This window comes from Eriocheir sinensis, chromosome 41, assembly GCF_024679095.1.
Source record: "Eriocheir sinensis breed Jianghai 21 chromosome 41, ASM2467909v1, whole genome shotgun sequence".
Taxonomy (NCBI): Eukaryota; Metazoa; Arthropoda; class Malacostraca; order Decapoda; family Varunidae; genus Eriocheir; species Eriocheir sinensis.
The window spans coordinates 10,557,815-10,576,153 of record NC_066549.1 but is presented as its reverse complement, the minus strand read 5'-3'; the positions used below and the strand labels follow the sequence as shown (position 1 = coordinate 10,576,153).

The 18,339-nt window shown below is 44.2% G+C and overlaps 1 protein-coding gene and 1 long non-coding RNA gene across 2 annotated transcripts in view; one reads left to right on the top strand and one right to left on the bottom strand.

Moving 5' to 3' along the window:
* Positions 1-18,339, top strand: part of LOC127009635 (E3 ubiquitin-protein ligase LNX-like) — a 78,678-nt gene that overhangs the window by 24,785 nt on the left and 35,554 nt on the right. The window contains exons 2-3 of the mRNA XM_050882887.1: positions 4,209-4,262; positions 4,646-5,535. Coding sequence (XP_050738844.1) covers positions 5,433-5,535 — 103 coding nt within the window. The 5' untranslated portion in view covers positions 4,209-4,262; positions 4,646-5,432. The remainder of the gene's footprint in view (positions 1-4,208; positions 4,263-4,645; positions 5,536-18,339) is intronic.
* Positions 1-18,339, bottom strand: part of LOC127009637 (uncharacterized) — a 75,976-nt gene that overhangs the window by 46,504 nt on the left and 11,133 nt on the right. The gene's annotated exons all lie outside the window — the stretch shown is intronic.

The following is an 18,339-nucleotide window of genomic DNA, read 5'->3' as shown; positions in this document are numbered from 1 at the left end:
TTTTCTCTTTTTAGTTGTCACTCTTTTTTAGTAAGTTTATTAAAGTTGCAGTTATTAAAATTTATTATTGTATTCCACTGATTTAGCAAGTCTCTTTGGTCTAGGCATCAGATGTTCAAGACTGGAAATAGGATTCGCAGCTGAACGTCACTATTTTTACTTAAACTTCATGCACACGTATGTTCTCTTATTCATGCTTGGAACAGTGCAACTACAACGTACGTGCATTTTATTCAAGCTTTATCTTAACATTGCATTCCTCGTACGTTTCTGTTGTTGCTTTGTTCAGGAATACTATCGATTTTTCTTTTATTCAGGAACTTTTTTTTTCAGCTCTGGGTATTTTTTCCGCTCTACTGCAGACCATGAGAGTTTTGAAAAGGAAGGCGCTGCACATACCCCGCAGTCGTCCAGTGTAGGATCACCCATTCTGGAGTCTGACCAATTAGAACTTTGTGTTGTTTCCAGTTTGCGAGACTACCAGGAAAAGAAATACTGTTGTTAATGTTAATTGCTTTCATACTGCACCATAGCCTCCCCGAGCGTCCACTAGCGGGCCGGGCGGGAGTGTGCCCAACCGTAGCAATTTTGATCAGAGTGGCGACCCGTATTGATTGTCTTAACAGTGATTGATTGAGTCATCTATACACGGCCATACTGCGACAGTCTCTCTCTCTCTCTCTCTCATATTTATTATTTTGGAATAAAAACTACTGTTTGCCAGTGTGCAGGCAAGCAGTAAAAGTAGCTGGTGTGTGCACTGCCCTGATTGTGTTAATGTAAAAAAATGTACCGGGAAGAGAAAGAAAGCCTCGGGCCTCTCCTTCCTCGCTCTCCCTCTGTGCGCCTCGACAGGTTGCCGTGGGTGAGCGCGGCACTCAGCCAACACAGCCAGTGAGAGGGAAAGGCTGGTTAATATGATTATATCCGATACACGGCGATCAATTTCCTTACTTCTACTTACTTTAAAGATTAATTTCCAGGTGGTTAGATAATTGCATTGTTGTAAACTGGGTCAGCGAATTCCCTCCTTCGCCCGACGGTTGGAGAACATAGTGCCAAGGATGAAATACCTAACCGTAATTTTCTGCCACAACTACTTTATGTTACAAGGTCTGGGACAAAGTAATCACCCGAGCGATGGTGTATTAATCGCCCCTTGATGGCTCATATTTACATCATTTCGGTTCGTTTGTGCCAGACGTTTGTAGCAGTCCTTTCCTTCAGCGTTAAGGTCACAACACAACGGTCACGATGCTTCAAAACACCCTCAGCTCGAAGGCTGTGTTATTGGATCACAACACAAACAATCAGACGAGAAAATTGTTCGTGAAGGTTGACGGTACACTTTTGCTGTCATGCACGAGGGAGGAGGAGGAGGAGGAGGAGGAGGAGGAGGTGTTGAGGAGGAGGAAGAAGAAGAAAAGACGAGGTCGAGGAAGAAGAGAATGAGCAACAACACGAGCAAAAACACGGAAAGAACATGATTAAAAGAAGAGAAAGGGAAGAAAGACAAGACGAAGGCAGCCTTCCAAACAAAGGAACAAAAAATAGCAAGCGAGAAACAAAGAAAAATCGTAAAGGTAAGAACACGGGACACCTTTTAATCCCTGGAAGGCGGTCGGTCCCCTCAACATAGTTACGCAAGTGGCGCCAATTCCGCCTTTATCGCATCTCTGCACCGGGTAATAGGGTTTTTGAGTGTTAACTAGATTAGACGGCATAACTGAAAGAGGGAGCTGCAGGCAGAAATGCGTTAAAGAGGATTAAAAGGGGGCGAGGGAGTGAGACAGAGACAGACAGAAGGATAAAAGACAAAAAAAGACGGCAACACAGACAGGGCAGAAACACAGATAGGTACACCCTCACGCACCTGCAGACTAAAAGGAACGGGGATGAAATACAATAACAGCAAGGTGAGCATTGGAAGCGAGGAGGAGGACAGGCTATCTGGCGTTGGAGGAGGCGAGGAAGAGGAAAAGAAGAGACGGGTAAAAGAAGAGAGAGCAAGAAAGAGAGGGGAAGATAGAGAAAGTAGGTATTTTCCAACCACTTAAACAATACTGCAGACTAATACTTTTCCTTTTCCTTTCTGTAGTTTGATGTCGTTAGCCTACAGTCTGCGTTTCCGTCTATGATTTAAGATTTCATGTGTGGAAAATCAAGAAATCTTTGGAACTTCGAAAATATGATCAATATCTTTCGGTTCCATAATCTGTCTTGTTTTCCCTATGGAGCTGCATGTTGTTTTGCCCTTGGCCTGTCTTTTCGTTCAATAGAAGTCATCACCTCGAAAAGCACGCGTCATCAGGTGAAGGACTATCGAGAAGCACCACGAGTGTTTCCACGAAGACAAGCAAGAAATCTTTCCGCCGCCCACTTCAGATATAGCGCACCACTGGATCAGCTCGGCGCGTACCTGGCAGCGCTACAGAAGAAAAAGACTCATTCTCTTATCCAGGAGACGAGAGGTGTGCGTCATAAGGCAGAGAAGTGTTATCGCGAGGGAGCATGAGTGTTTCCCAGACAACGAGGAATAGGAGGACTGTCAGTACGAGTAATTGGAAGGATGAACTGGTGGACGAAGAAAACAACCCTTGCTCTCTTCCTGTCTGATCCGCACTCCTTCTCTCCTCCTTGTAAGGCTTCTCTCAAGGCTCTTCAGACGCCTTTCAACCCTGAAGCATGTTGGGACGAGTGCCAGATCGCGCAGTGTCGTCTTTCATCTCTTCCCTTCCTTCCTTCGTCCCTCCTTCTCTCCCCAACACAGCTGTATAATGTGAAATCCAATATAAAGAGTAAGGTCCTTGTAAACAAATTCACTATGCTAGAAGATACGTCAATTAGGGATCGGTAATTAAATTTGATATCAAATAACCCAATTTAGTATTAATCCTGTCGGCTCTCTTTCCCTCAATAAATTGTAATTAGTGCCGCTTTTATTACTGGAAAAAAACATACATGTAGGCGCATACATAAACTCTCTCTCTCTCTCTCTCTCTCTCTCTCTCTCTCTCTCTCTCTCTCTCTCTCTCTCTCTCTCTCTCTCTCTCTCTCTCTCTCTCTCTCTCTCTCTCTCTCTCTCTCTCTCTCTCTCTCTCTCTCTCTCTCACAAACACACACATATGCTGTCGTCACCTCAGAACCAATATTGGGGACTCTTGGGTTACCTGGCCTCCAGGTGCCCGCCGCGCCAGGTAATGAGTCAATACTTCGCTCTGGTTTCACGCCCTCCCCTCTCCTCCTCCCCTGAACACTTCATCTCCACATTGCTTCCCCATCACCATTCCTTTAAGTCCTCAATGCATCCCCGTCTCTAACTCATCCCCTTCCCTTAAACTCCGTTCCCAATTTTTACCCTTCCTTTATCGCTCCTTCTTCAACCCTTTCGCTCCCCTTACTCCATAACCTACTCTTCCCCTTCCGATCTCCTACTTTCCCTACTCCTGCCCATTCAAACACCTGCCTACCCTATCTCAAGCCCTTCCCCATTCCTGCTCACACCATCTCCAACGCTCCCCTTCCATTGCCTACACGATTTCACACCCTTCCCTTTCCCTTACTTAATTATATCTAACGTTTCCCCTTCTCACCTTCATCACCTTATCACACCCCATCACCGACCCTTCCTCTCCCCTATCTGACCTATCTCAAACCTTTTCCTACCCCTGCCTAGCCCATCATAACCCTTCCCTTTCCCTTAATCCATTATCTACCCTTCCCCTTCTCTTACCCTTCATCACCAACCCTTCCGTTCTACTACCCAACCTATCTCAAACCCTTACTCTCCCCTGTCTACCCCTTCCTCGTTTCTTCCTTCCCAGGACTCTTTCCCTTAATTCTCCGGCTTTCCGTCCTCAATGCCTGCCCTCTTTTCCCCTCCCATCCCTGGTAATGCTCATTGTGTATCTTCACGCAAGAGGTAGGGGAGGGGGTTAGCGAAGGGAAGAATGGAAATAGGGCGAAGGGGAGGAGGGAAATTATAGTGGAGCAGAGAGGGGGAAAGGGGGAAAAGGGGAACGGAAGGAAAAAAGGAAAAAGGAAAAAACAAAAGATAGAGGTAAAAGACGAGTTAGTTGGGGAAAGGAAATTGAGAAGGTAATTGAAAGAAATTGAATGGGTGAAAGGAAAAAGAAACAAGAGAGAGAGAGAGAGAGATATGGTGGTCCACTCTCAGTAATTACTTTCCTTTCTCATTTCTTCCACAGGCTTCTTCCATACAACTGTGACCCGGAGCCCCTCGCCCTCGCTCTTCCCTCCAGGTAGAGAGACAACACGTGTGAGAAAAAGAAATAATCCTCGGAGGACTCCCAACACTGGAAAGAAAACGGGCATTTTTCTCGAGGGCGGATGACACGAGAACTTTATTTGTGTTGTGTTTGTGTTTGTGTGTGTGTGTGTGTGTGTGTGTGTGTGTGTGTGTGTGTGTGTGTGTGCGCGCGACTGTTTGTGTTTGTATTTGTGTTTCTGTGTGTGTTCCTATTTGCGTTTCTTTGTTTGGTTTTGTGCCTGAGCATGTGTGTGTGTGTGTGTGTGTGTGTGTGTGTGTGTGTGTATTCAGAACACACACACACCCACACACACACACACCCACACACACACACACATACACACTTCTAAGTAACACAGATGTTCCCTCCCACAGCCCTCCTACGGACGCCCACCCAGCACAGGTGAATGACATGGACACACTTGGCCAACTGTGCACGTGATGGCCTGGGACAGAAGTGCGCATATATCGGAAAGGAAACTCGTGAATGTAAACTGCACCTGTGCGTCTCTTCTTTCCTTCAAACTATGACGATTCTGACGTGTAGCTAAGAAAAAGCACGGGAACAGATTACGAACCTAGGAAGTTGGTGGAATCACGATACGCGTTTACAGGAGAGAGTATAAAGTTGTGAAATCGAACTTTACAGAAAAAAAAAATACACCGAGAGCGAACGAACTACTCAGAGACAGCTGAATGCGTGCGGGTGGACACAGCCGCTGCACTGAACAATCACCAAGTCAGTCAAGCACCGAGTGATGTCAGGTCGGTAGAAGGCACACCCCGAGGGCATTCAGTCGATTAGGCACACACGTCCCGCATCGACTGAGCCAATTACGGGTGCGTCAAGAACTCTCTCGATCAAGCCATCAAGGTGAATATTTAAAACCGCACAAAGAAAGCTGACTCACCCAAAAACTCAACCCGTAACCTGAGAACCCGCCACACCGCACCACCTACGTTCTCGGTATACCTGGCCTCCGGGACACCTGCTTATCGATCCTGTGAAAAACAAACTCGGCCCGCCAGTCCTGTAGCCACCCACTCAGCCGCCCCACCTAGGATGTCACCTGGGAGCGCCACCCAATCAACCCCACCTGCCGCCCCCCTCCCACGCCCCTAGCCCATACCCCCCGCGCCAGACGAGGGGGGGTCGGGCGTGATGGTGGGCGTGTACGAGGTTGGCAAGTGGGGGTGGGTTGCCCGCTCCTCCCCCACAGACAAGACCAACAACAAGCAGCTCAGCATCCACGTAATCTCCGATGGTGAGTTGTGATTGCCCTGTTTTTGTTTTCGTTTTCCCCAAGTGTATATTATGTCTTATTGCGAGCGTTGAGGCGTGTGTTATGTTTTATGTTGAATGGTGGAGATGTGATTCGAGTGCAGATGTGTTTTCTATTCAGGTATTTTGTATTTTGATTGACTGGAATAATTGTATGATTGTACTGTATTCTTGTGAGGATTAGGTATGTATGTATGTATATATATTTGATTTAGGAAGATATATAAGGTGTATTTTCACGGACTGGTTAGCATATGTATAGGACAGTGTGTTCAAAGCTACCCAACATGTTTTTTTGTTTTTTTTTTCGTGTTCCGTTAGTTCGGCCCCTATGGTGTTTTTTTTTTTTATGGTCAAAGGTTTGCATATAATAGCCTCAATTTTCGATAAAAGACATAAAGACTGCAAACCAAAGGGAAGTAAGAAAATCATGGTTATTGTAGTGTATAAGGAGGGTGGGTAGGGGGCGAGGGTGGGGTGGGGGGCGAGGGTGGGGTGGAGGGCGAGGGTGGGGTGGGGAGCGGTGGGGGATATACCGTGTTTTGATGTGCATTCACACGACATTTTCCGCAGTTTTGCCTAAAGTGTTTCATAACTATTTTTATTATAGGTTTGTATAGGTCCACACACACACACACACACACACACACACATATTCATCCTCTCTCTCTCTCTCTCTCTCTCTCTCTCTCTCTCTCTCTCTCTCTCTCCACGTTCCCTCCCTCAAATATTAAACCTGCCAAACGCTGAAAAAAGTAAGTACTACAAATCTAAATTTACATAAGAAACACGCCTCTTGCAGTCTCCGATAAAATTATTAAAAAAAGGGAGTTTTTCCACGTTGATGCAAACAAACTACCTCGGCCCCCACGATGATGATTCACGCACGAATACTAATGACCCGGGGGTTGGTTACCTTCACTTATAATATTCAACTCTGCCAGCCTTTTTCGTCTTTTATTATAAAGCTACACACACGCGGGCATATATACATACATACACGCGCGGCACACACACACACACACACACACACACACACACACACACACACACACACACACATACACACACACACCCATACACACACACACGAACCTACCCACCCAACCCAAACTACACACACACACCAACCCATCCACCCACAACAACCCCCATACCCCCCCCCCCCACACCCACACCCACCCACCCACCCACACACACACACACACACACTTACCCATCCACCCACAACAACCGTCCGCACCTACCCCCCCACTGCACACACACACACACACACACACACACACACACACACACACACAGAGTGTAGGTTGGAACATATATTAAAGCCTATTCACAGGATTACAATTTCGAGGAAGTTGTAAATGCATCGAGTTTTCCAGTTAAGCAATTCCATTAATCTTTTGATATGAATATTTTGTTGAAAGTGGAAATTATCTTTTTTGTTAAGTGAGCCAGTGTAGTATTCCGCGCCTATCATCTCGTTTTCGAACTAAGTAATGCCAATATTCTCTTGATGTAAATATTTTCTGAAATTGAGTGATCTTTTTTACATGAACTGAGGCAATGTAGAATCCCCGCGCCTATGCTGTTTTTTTCCCTCCGAGAGAGATACCCGCTCCATAAAATGGCTTTCTCTTTTACCGTACGCAATAAATTTCTAAGTTTAGGAGGCGAAAAGGGATTCACTCACGCAGCAATATACAGCAGAGTCAGCGGCCGCTCGTTGCGCCGGCTCTCTTTCCGCGGGCTTTCTCTTAATTCCACGAACTTTAGACTACTGTTATTTCACTTTTCATTTTATCTTCAGTCACAATGCAATATAAAACTCAGTCAAAAGTTGCTCGTTTTACCGACTTTTTTTTCATATCGTTATCTCTCATTTCTCGGAACCGAATAAATGTTGCCTTGCTTTGCCTTTCAACATTCTATAAACGGCACTGTATATATACGCTTCCCTACCTTTTACAACTATTCACGTATAAACTCACTGTGAACGTCCCCAAGACATGTATCACCTTTCCTTCCCCTGCCTTCCCTAAGTCTAAGTTCCCCTACACACAACTTGCTAATCGTAAAGCATAAGGACACAGTTCCAATCAAGGGTTCCAATAACATGCCCTAACCACTGCCCTTGCCTTGCCAGCCCGGTACAATATTTGGTTTTCCTTCATCACACGTTTTGTTGAATCCACGAATTATAAGTATCTTCAGTCCTCGTTCCGCCTTCCTGGCCTATATATTAGCCCTCTGTTTTCCTCTTTACTACATCGGATTTCCCTTCCAAAATTAGGTAATCCACGAATTATAAGTATCTTCAGTCCTCGTTCCGCCCTCCTGGCCTGTATGTTATCCCTCTGTTTTCCTCTTTACTACATCGGATTTCCCTTCCAAAATGAGGTTACTGGGGCACGCCATAAACTAAGCCCTCCCGTTCTTTTATCCTCGTACTTGCTTTTTTTATGGAGCGGCTTGCGTTGGAATTATTCTTTATTCTCTGTGTGTTCGGGTTCAGCATAAACAACCACTAGCATAAACAGGCTCAAGGGCAGACTCTCTCAACCATACAGAGGGTTCAGTCTTTCAGCCTCTTCCTTCTTTCCATCTTTTTGTTTATCTTTGTCTGTCTTTATTTTTTGTCAGCCCGTATGTGTAGCTAAGTCCACTTCAGTATGTCCGTTATCTAGTCTGAATTTATTTGACAGCGAATAAGTCTGCATTACCACACTTTCTCTTTGGTGTCTCTCTTCTCTCTTTCTCTTTTTTTCTCTCTCCTCATATGTTTACGTAACAATACAATATTCCTTTCCTCAATCCCTCCCCCCGTCCCTCCCTTCCTCCTCGTAACACGGTATATCCTCCATCTCTTCCTATTCTTCCCTAGTTGACTCGTGCCCCAAAGCTTCCCCTCGAGGCGTGTGGGGCTTGGGCATTGGTGTCAAGTGGGGAGGAAAGAGATGCAAGGGCTGAATCCCTCTTTCCGGGAGCTCAGACGGGATTTTATGTGAAGGACGCGTGCGAGAAGGAAGAGGAGGAGGAGGAGGAGAAGAAGGAAGAGGAGGTGGAGGAGAGGTGGTGGTAGTGGTGAAGGAGAAAGTCTTACGAAAAGGAGGCAAAAAAGGAGGAGGTGGATGAAGGAGAGGGCATAAAACGTAATAGATAAGAGAGAGAGAGAGAGAGAGAGAGAGAGAGAGAGAGAGAGAGAGAGGTATTAGAAAGCCAGTAATTCATCATTCTTTCTCCTTCATCCTATTATCTTGTCTCTTCTTTGCTCCCTTCATCATCTTCTTATCTCGCTCTTTCCTCTTCCTCCTCCTCCTCCTCCTCCTCCTCCTCCTCCTCTTCTTCCTCCTCCTCCTCCTCCTCCTCCTCCTCCTTCCACTAGTAAATCACCTATCATCACGTTTTAAGAAATTCTTAAGAAGCTTTTATTTCGACGAATGCTTTTCATATCCCCTTTACACTCCTCGTCTCGTCCTCCTCTTCCTCTGACGCCTCGCTCAACTCCTCCTCTTTTTTCCTCTTCCTCCTCTTCTTTCCTCTTCCTCCTCTTCTTTCTCTTCCTCCTCTATGACCTTTCCCGCCGCCTTCTTCTTTCTCTTTCCCTCCACTTTTTCTTCTAACATTACAACACTGATTTTTTTTTGTTTTTTCTCTATTCTTATTCCTCTATCTATCTATCTATCTATCTATCTATCTATCTATCTCACTTTACTATTTCTCCTTCTCTCTCTCTCTCTCTCTCCCTCTGCTTCGCCTCCTCCTTTTCTTTTCTGTCACTTTTTCTTTTAACTTCACGACGCTGATTTTTATTTTGTTTCTCTCTATTTATTCATCTATCTATCTATCTATCTCTCTCTTACATTTTACTATTTCTCCCTCTCTCTCCCTCTCCTTCGCCTCCTCTTTCACTCTTTCCCTCTCTCTACTTCCTCTTTGGTTCTTTTTTCTTCTAATTTTACAACGCTGATTTCTCTCTCTCTCTCTCTCTCTCTCTCTCTCTCTCTCTCTCTCTCTCTCTCTCTCTCTCTCTCTCTCTCTCTCTCTCTCTCTCTCTCTCTCTCTCTCTCTCTCTCTTTCTCTCCTTCTCGTCCTCCTTCAGTTCTTTTCTCAACACTTGGACCTCAGACGACCTCCACTTCCTTCCTGCCACCGCCCTGAGTCCCCCTTAACCTCCCCTTTCCTCTACTCCTTGAATTTAAATCCACTTTTCTTGCACCCCTCTCAATGTCTCTGTCTCTGTCTTTGTAGCTGTTTCGGTCTCTTGGGTTCGGTCTCTCTCTCTCTCTCTCTCTCTCTCTCTCTCTCTCTCTCTCTCTCTCTCTCTCTCTCTCTCTCTCTCTCTCTCTCTCTCTCTCTCTCTCTCTCTCTCTCTCTCTCTCTCTCTCTCTCTCTCTCTCTCTCTCTTTCCCTTCTTCTATGGCTCATAACCCCTCTCGTCCCCTTGTTCTTTCCTCTTCTTCCTCCTCCTCTTTTTTTCCTCCTCCTCCTCCTCCTCTCATGTTTTTTTCTTCCACTTCAACCGGATTTCTCATTTTTCTTCCATTCCTTCTCCTCTTCATTTTCGTCCCCTTCCTCAACTACTTTTTTTTTCTCCTCATTATTCTTCTTCTCTTCCTCCTCTCCTCCTTTTCCTTCTATTTCTCCACCTCTTCCTCTTTCTCCTTCACCTATTTTTCTTCTTCCTCCTCCTCCTACTACTCCTCCACATTATCCTTCTCCTCGTCCTCATAATCCTCTTTAGTATCCTCCTCCTCCCCCTCCTCCTCCTCCTCCTCCTGGTCCCATCCCAATCGACCGCCGCCACCACCATTCCAGATCAATTCCCAATTATTCCATCGCCATTCCGGGCCATACCGTATTCCCGTTGAGGCCGCAGGGTAAAGAGCGCGGCCAGCACCATTAAATAAAACTGGACACACTCACACGCGGACAATACCCATAACTTGCTGCCACCGACGCACTCTGACTGGCCTGTTAAGCTACAAACGAGGGACGGCACGAGGGAATGAGGGAGTGAGGGAGGAAATGAGTGTAGGTGAGTGGGTAGGTAGGTGAAAGGGATAGCATAAGGGTAGGAGAGAGAATTAAGGGTAAATGGGATGGAGAGGGGCAGATAGCGTCAAGGGAGGACCACTACAAAGGAAAGGCTGAGGCAGAGTTTCCTAAGGGGAGGGAAAAGGGAGGATAATGGGATGGGAAATGAAGCGTTGTTGAGGGAGATTGAAAGGCGTAATGATAAAGCTAGAGATTTATTTTTATTATGTAATGCCTGGAGAGAGAGAGAGAGAGAGAGAGAGAGAGAGAGAGAGAGAGAGAGAGAGAGAGAGAGAGAGAGAGAGAGAGAGAGAGAGAGAGAGAGAGAGAGAGAGAGAGAGAGAGAGAGAGAGAGAGAGAAATACAGATAGATAGACATGTAGAAAGAACGACAGACAGACAGAGGCAAATAGAAAAAAAAGACACGATAAACAGACAGACAGAGACAGACATAATGACAGACAAACAAAGAAAAAAGATACAAATTCAGACGCCCACACATCCACGGTCAGAAACACACACACACACACACACACACACACACACACACACAAAGGGCGGACAATAGACAAGATCCCCTTAAGTGACTCAAATCCTCCGCAAGCTGAGCCCCGGGAATATATCTGAAAAAGGGATCGTTTCGAAAACCCTGGACCCTGTAACTCGACCCCTGAAAGCCTTGATGGGAGCCAGCGAGCCCAGTGCCGCGCGCGGCCAAGAGGCGATCCCATCCGTGAACCCCGCGCCAGCATCCCTCAAACTACGCTGCGTGGATCCCCTGAAGCCCCAGTGTCAACTTTAGAATCCCTTTGTCACGGGACACGCATCGATTGGACCCTCCTGTTAACAAAGGGAACGATTAAAGCCGTAATAAAATACCGTGCGGGATCTGAACCGTGAAAAGTGTACCAGCGCAACTCAGCAACCTGGAGAGAAACGTCGACTAATGCTGAACACACAAAACCCTCCTAGTCCGTCGTAAAGCAGGAGAAAAATATGATAATGTCACACACACGGAATTTCTTCAAGTTTTCAAGGTTTCCAACTAAATCGCGGACCCCTAATCTTGGGAACCGCTAGCAGTGAGGCCTCGAGGCAGCGGCCGTGAAGTACCCGGTTGTGGGGAGACTCTGTGTTCGGGGAGACACTTGTGGGCGTGCTGTGGCGCTGGCCGGTGCTCACGTCCCGACAAAGTTTCTCACGGGCAAAGATAAAGATAAAAAAGCGCCACGAGTTCGCGTCCCTGTTACCCGGTTCTTGTTTTTTACTCATGTAGTTTTTTTTTTTCTTTTCCGCCTTGGGCTCGGAACATACACGTGTAGGATATACTTTTTCCTGTGCAGACTTCCATCCGTGCGGCTTCTCTTTTCTCCACAAAATGATTCGAATATTAGATCTATCGTACCCACTTATCTTTCCTTCCTTTCTTTCTCCTCCAGCTCGCAGTATTTTGCTCCTCGTAGCTCATTGCTCAACTCATTCTGTTGGCCGCCACGTGTCGATTGAGTTTTGGGGATACATTTTGAGATTCACATAAAATCACACGTGAATTTCATATATTACGTAAGTATGACAAGTCAGAAGTTGATAAGCGTAAAGAAAAATCTTTTAAGGATATATTTTTTCGTATATAGATTGTTTCAATACGAGTTTCCTTTGAAGTTGGTGTGGTGAGCTCTGTGTGTGTGAGTGTGTGTGTGTGTGTGTGTGTGTGTGTGTGTGTGTGTGTGTGTGTGTGTGTCCAGGTGTGATGAACAACACCAAGTACGAGGATATTACCTGACTTAGCTACGAGTTCCGAGAACGTGTCTCTCCAGCCCAGCCAACTTACGCCTGACTGTGTGTGTGTGTGTGTGTGTGTGTGTGTGTGTGTGTGTGTGTGTGTGTGTGTGTGTGTGTGCGTGTGTGTGTGTGTGTGTGTGTGTGTGTGTGTGTGTGTGTGTGTGTGTGTGTGTGTGTGTGTGTGTGTGTGTGTGTGTGTTTTCCTTAATATATTGGACCTCTAGTATAGGTATTTGCTTACCTTGTGGGTGCGGCTATGACACATCAACTTTGTGTGTGTGTGTGTGTGTGTGTGTGTGTGTGTATGTATGTGTGTGAGTGAGTGAGTGAGTGAGTGAGTGAGTATGTGGGGGGGGAGGGGTGCGTTTGTGTGTGTGTGTTTAGCAGCTGGAGACTAAAGTGCGATATTGAGGTGTGAATTTTATTAGAACACACACACACACACACACACACACACACACACACACACACAGAAACGGCCATTCGATTACTGCCCTTTTCTTAAAAAAATTCGATTCTTTGCCGTCCTCCCTCAACCGTATCTGCGAATCCTTGGTCGTTAAAATTAATGTACTTCAAACATCTCCAATAATTTTGACACTCTTAACACATTCTTTTCTAAACTACCGTCCCATGGATTGCATCCCGCTCTCTGTACTCATATCCCAAGTTTCTTTTCAAGCCGATTTATTTGCACTGCGGTAAATGGCAGCTATTCTTTCCCTAAGCCTAAATTCAATGGTGTTCCGCAGGGCTCAATTCCATTTCTCATTTTTTATTGTCCACATGTATTATTTCTAAAACAAAATGTTCTATCAATTCATTTCGATAACTGTATTCTCTTTTTCCTTCACATCATTCAATAAATAACCACAGGGAGTCACAGAAAGCTAAACTACTGACCTCGATAATATGCCAGAATGGAGCAGAGATACTTGGCGTCATTCAATGCTTCAAAAACTTAATTTATCCATCCGACAACTCGCCACAAACTTTCAGGTACCTATGCCGGTTCTTTAACAACACACAGCTGTTTATTTTTCGGTCTATCCTCAACTTCAGTTCAACTGGAACGTTACATCTAATCTAATGTTGAGTCAGTTTCCTTGATGTTTGGCGTTTTGTACCGTGTATATCAATTTTCACCCTCCCAAATGCCAAACATATACGAATGCCTTGTCCAACCGTGTATGGAATATGTATCTCTTGTACAGGAGGGGGACACCGACACACTTCCTTTCGAGAGTCAAACGGAAAGCTTTTCGACTCATCAGCTCCCTTCCTCTTATTGACTGTCTTTTACCTCTTAAATTTCGCCTCAGTGTTGCCTCCTTTTCTATCTTTCATCAACATTTTAATGCTACTGCTCTTCTAAACTTGTTAAATGCATGCCTTCCCGAAAAAGAAAAAAAAAAAAACTTTAGCTCACGCATAATATGCTATCCAAATTTTTAATGCAAAAGTTAACTAGTACCACCACTCTTTCATCAATTTCACTGGTAAATTCTGGAACCGCTGATCTTTGTTTGTATTTCTCCCTTTCTACTACTCGAATGTTTTCAAGAGGGGAGTATTAAGTCACCTCTCAAGGTGGATCTTTCAGAATTCCTCCTGTGTTCTGTTTGTGGACACAATAATGACGGACTTTTTTTCTCTCTCTCTTTATGTTACACTAGAGCTTCCTCCATTGCTGTAACAAAACACACATACACACGCGACATGAGCACACGAATCTATGCAACGTGCACACACACTCGCACACACACTCGACAAAACAAACGAACACCATAAAAGTGGCCGTTGATGTTGTATCGCAGGTTGGCTTATTTTCTCGCAAGGCAACATTGTAATCAACATTGCGACAACCATAACATTTATAAACAACGAAAAGGGCAAAAAGTATCCCAAAACAATAACATGGAAACATCACTGTCATCACTCCTTCCACCACCACCACAACCTCAACAAAAATATGAACAGCAATGACAACAACAACAGCAACAAGAGCCAGCATAAAATAATCCATTATGTACAGTCTAAAGTAATCATAATGTGCAAATGTAGGTCACGTTTTTTGCATTACTTCATAATATGCATAACAAACACGAGTTTTACCTAAAAAAATATGTGTGTGTGTGTGTGTGTGTGTGTGTGTGTGTGTGTGTGTGTGTGTGTGTGTGTGTGTGTGTGTGTGTGTGTGTGTGTGTGTGTGTGTGTGTGTGTGTGTGTGTGTGTGTGTGTGTGTGTGTGTGTGTGTGTGTGTGTGTGTGTGTGTGTGTGTGTGTGTACGCTGAAGGGTGGTGCGTGACTCTATGCTCTGTAATTTCCACTAGTTTATGGCTCTCCTAAAGAAGTGTCCACCACCACCGCGACTGCCTAGTTGAGTTAGGAAACCCAGCTCTGCTTCTCTGACTCTTTCTTTCTTTTATTCTGTCTGTCCACTTGTCACTCCCATTTGTATTTTCGCTTTTCCATTTACGTGTTACCAAATTTCGCGAAACGTGAGTCTAAAAATGTCTATCTGCCTGCAGGAACGTGTGTCTCTTTCCGTTCACTCATTTATCCGTCAAGCTGTCTCTTTTGTCTGCTTTCATGTCTTTCTTCCCTCACCATCAAAACATTTTCTTTTATATTTATCATGGGGTGGCGGTGGCTGAGTGGATAGCGTGACGGCGCCGCGTCCAGGACGACGCGGGTTCGCGCCCCGCCCGGCTACACCAAGCTGGGATTTTTACAGTCACCAGAGAGTGGCCTAAGACTACCCACATGCCGTCCAGAAGACCACCTATCAACCCGGACTCTAAATTCTAGGATCAAAGATGAGCTCCGGGGGACAGCATGAGCCAATGCAGGATGGCGCCACTATAAACACTTGCCTGCGCCACAACGGGCTGGGGCCAACCATCAGGCCCTACTACGCAAGCCTACTGGCGCTACAGGCGAAAGCGTAATATATATATATATATATATATATATATATATATATATATATATATATATATATATATATATATATATATATATATATATATATATATATATATATATATATATATATATATATATATATATATATATATATATATATATATATATATATATATATATATATATATATATATATTTGCTCTCCTTTCTTTCTCCTCCGGCAATCTATCTCCGTGTGCTCGCCTGTGTGTCTCTTTCTCTTCTCCTTTGGTCCCAATATATTTGTTTTATCTCTCCCGGTTATTTTATTTCTTTTGTCTTCTTCATCTCACTGACCTTCACATGTTTACCTGTGTTTCTACCTGCAGACTATACGAGAGGAAAGCAAGGGTATCAAACTCCCAAACTTTTCCTTCCTTTAAAAGCTGAAGGTAAAGTTGGTCAAGCTTTCTTTAATAATATCATACATGGTAAGTTTCCTGTTCAATAATGTAATTAATTTCATAAGAAAATCCTCTCAAGCTACACAAAAGCCTGAGAAGGCATATCTGATTAATAGCGAAGGAGGCCACAGGAATTTCATCATCTTTTCCTTGCGGCTCCTTAATTCCGGGGTACAAGAGGAACCAGGGTTTTCTTTTTCTTGCCTTTTTACTGCGTCCCACGGCCCTGGTCCTTTGTCTGTCACTTTTTCTTTCTCTTCGTGGTCGGTCGGGGCCCTAACTCTTTTTAGCTGTCAATAGATCCGTTTCTGTATGTCACTACTTTATCTTATTTATTTTTTTCTTCGTTTTCGCTCTTTTTAGGGGGGGGGGTCCTCACCAATACTGAGGCAACAAATTTTCTACATACTCCCGTCGACAAGGTGTTAAAGGAACGATTTTCATGTGACCGCATGCATTACTTCCATGAAACATCTAATTTTCAAAGTGTTTGTTAAGAGAATTAAGTCGTCACGGATTTTTTTTCTTCTTTTTTTCAGTTGTAATTAAGCGATGGAAATACTTTTTTCTTATAATACTTAGACAGAATAAAGCAGTACGGCATCCCAATAAAGGGTTTCAGTTCTAAATTATCTAAGTTGACCCGTACTTCTACCGGTAACTATCTCTTCCTGTGCAAGTGTGACCCTGGATCCTGAGGCGATGTGCGCACGTAAGAAAATGGACGAGGAAATGTAAAGGACTGGACGATGGAGTGATTTGTTTTTAAGGTTGATTCGAAGCGCGTGGATGCACCGATGGTATTGCTGTCAGTCACCACGCGCCATTCCGTCTACCTTCCACGGAATACTGACATTCTGCCGACTACTGACACCGGCAACACACTACTCGGAAATATTGACCTAAGGTATTATAATGAACCATTGTAAAATAATGAATTAATATCAGTTTTCGTTTCGGTAATAGTTTGCTTTCATATTTCAGCAAATTGTACATGACGGTTTCTATTTCTCCCTTAACACATACTAATTGAAATGGTACGTATCAATCGATAAGCATATCCGATGTATTGCCTCAGCGCTCAACTCCGTCTCTTTGCCCCAACTACAGGAAAGCAAGGCCGTCTATGACACAAGGGCAATCATAGTTTACGTTCCCTAAATTTTCCCAACGGCCTATTTAGGGGTGGGTGAGCAGCAGAGTGGGCCGTGCGTTGACTGCCTCGGCCTACACTCAAACGATCCTGTAGACGAGCAAGTGTGTGCGCTAACCATTACACTAGTACAGACGCTGGTGTAAGAGGACCAACTGTGTAAGCGACCACTAACATGAAGGAGGACCAAATAACCTCAGACGAGTATCCGTACGAATCGTCTTTCCTTGTATGTTGAAACGCGAGTGAAATTACGATGCTTCTGTCGGTGAATTAATTATGAAGCGCAGCGTGGCAAGTGACAGGAGTAATAGCAATTTAACTGCTCATGAACAATAAAAAGAAATAAAACTCCTGAAATTAACTTAGACTTGGCGTTTTACTGATATATACTAATTAATGATAACAAAAATAGTAAAAAAAAAATACAATTATAATAACAATAAAAATAATAAAAATAATAATAGCAATACAAAAAGGGAGGACTGTATCATGAATAGCAAAATCTCGGTGCGTCTGTCAGGTCCTTGTGACACACACACACACAACTCTCCTAAAGAGCTCCCTGGCGTGGCCGAGCCTTCCTCTAATAAAGGCTTCATGAAGGCAAAGACAGACACCCACGGACAGGCCACGAAACCTGCACGCCAGACTTTTGAAAACCTAAATTATTTGACGAGATTATTAGGAAAATGTGTCGAGTAATTCGTAGCGATTAGTTTGATCTCAGTAGCCGGTTAATTACTTCCCGTCACTACAAGATGGATACACTGATGGGCTTCGAGCAGGCTCACCTAAGACCTACGGTTCGGAAGGGAGAAATCGTGTTCAATATTCGTGTTGAAAAAATGTTTTACGATGATTAGGTGGTGCATGTCATCACAGGATGATGGACGTGATATATTTGAGAATTTTAAAGATCTGATGGAAGTCTTGCACTTGAAAAAAAAAAATAATACTCGTATATCATTACCCTCAAACAAAATTTCGAATATTTTTATTTTATTTTTCGGGAAATCGGGAAATCATTTACTGATTATGCTTATGATATTGGAAGAAATGTTAAGCAAAATTTAGAACACTCACTTTTGAATGGAAAAGACATCCATACCAAAATGTGCGTCACGGTCAAAAATTTATTGAGCCAAAAATCTGAAAATCGTAGAAAATGACTTAGGCAGTTTGCTTCCGAGGGTGACGATATACTGGAGATACAGCGTGACACACCGACGAAAAATACACACAAAAAAGAACTGACAACAGAGGCCAAAAACCAATGCCTTGATGGAGGATCGTCTATACAAAAGGGTGGGACCATTTTTTTTCCAAGATTTTCCCGCGCACATAAGCAGCTTTACTCATTCGCGTCAGTATTTTTGTCTCTTGGTGTCTTTATCACTTTGTTACTAGGGCAGCCTGTTGGGGTCATTTTCATTATTTTGTT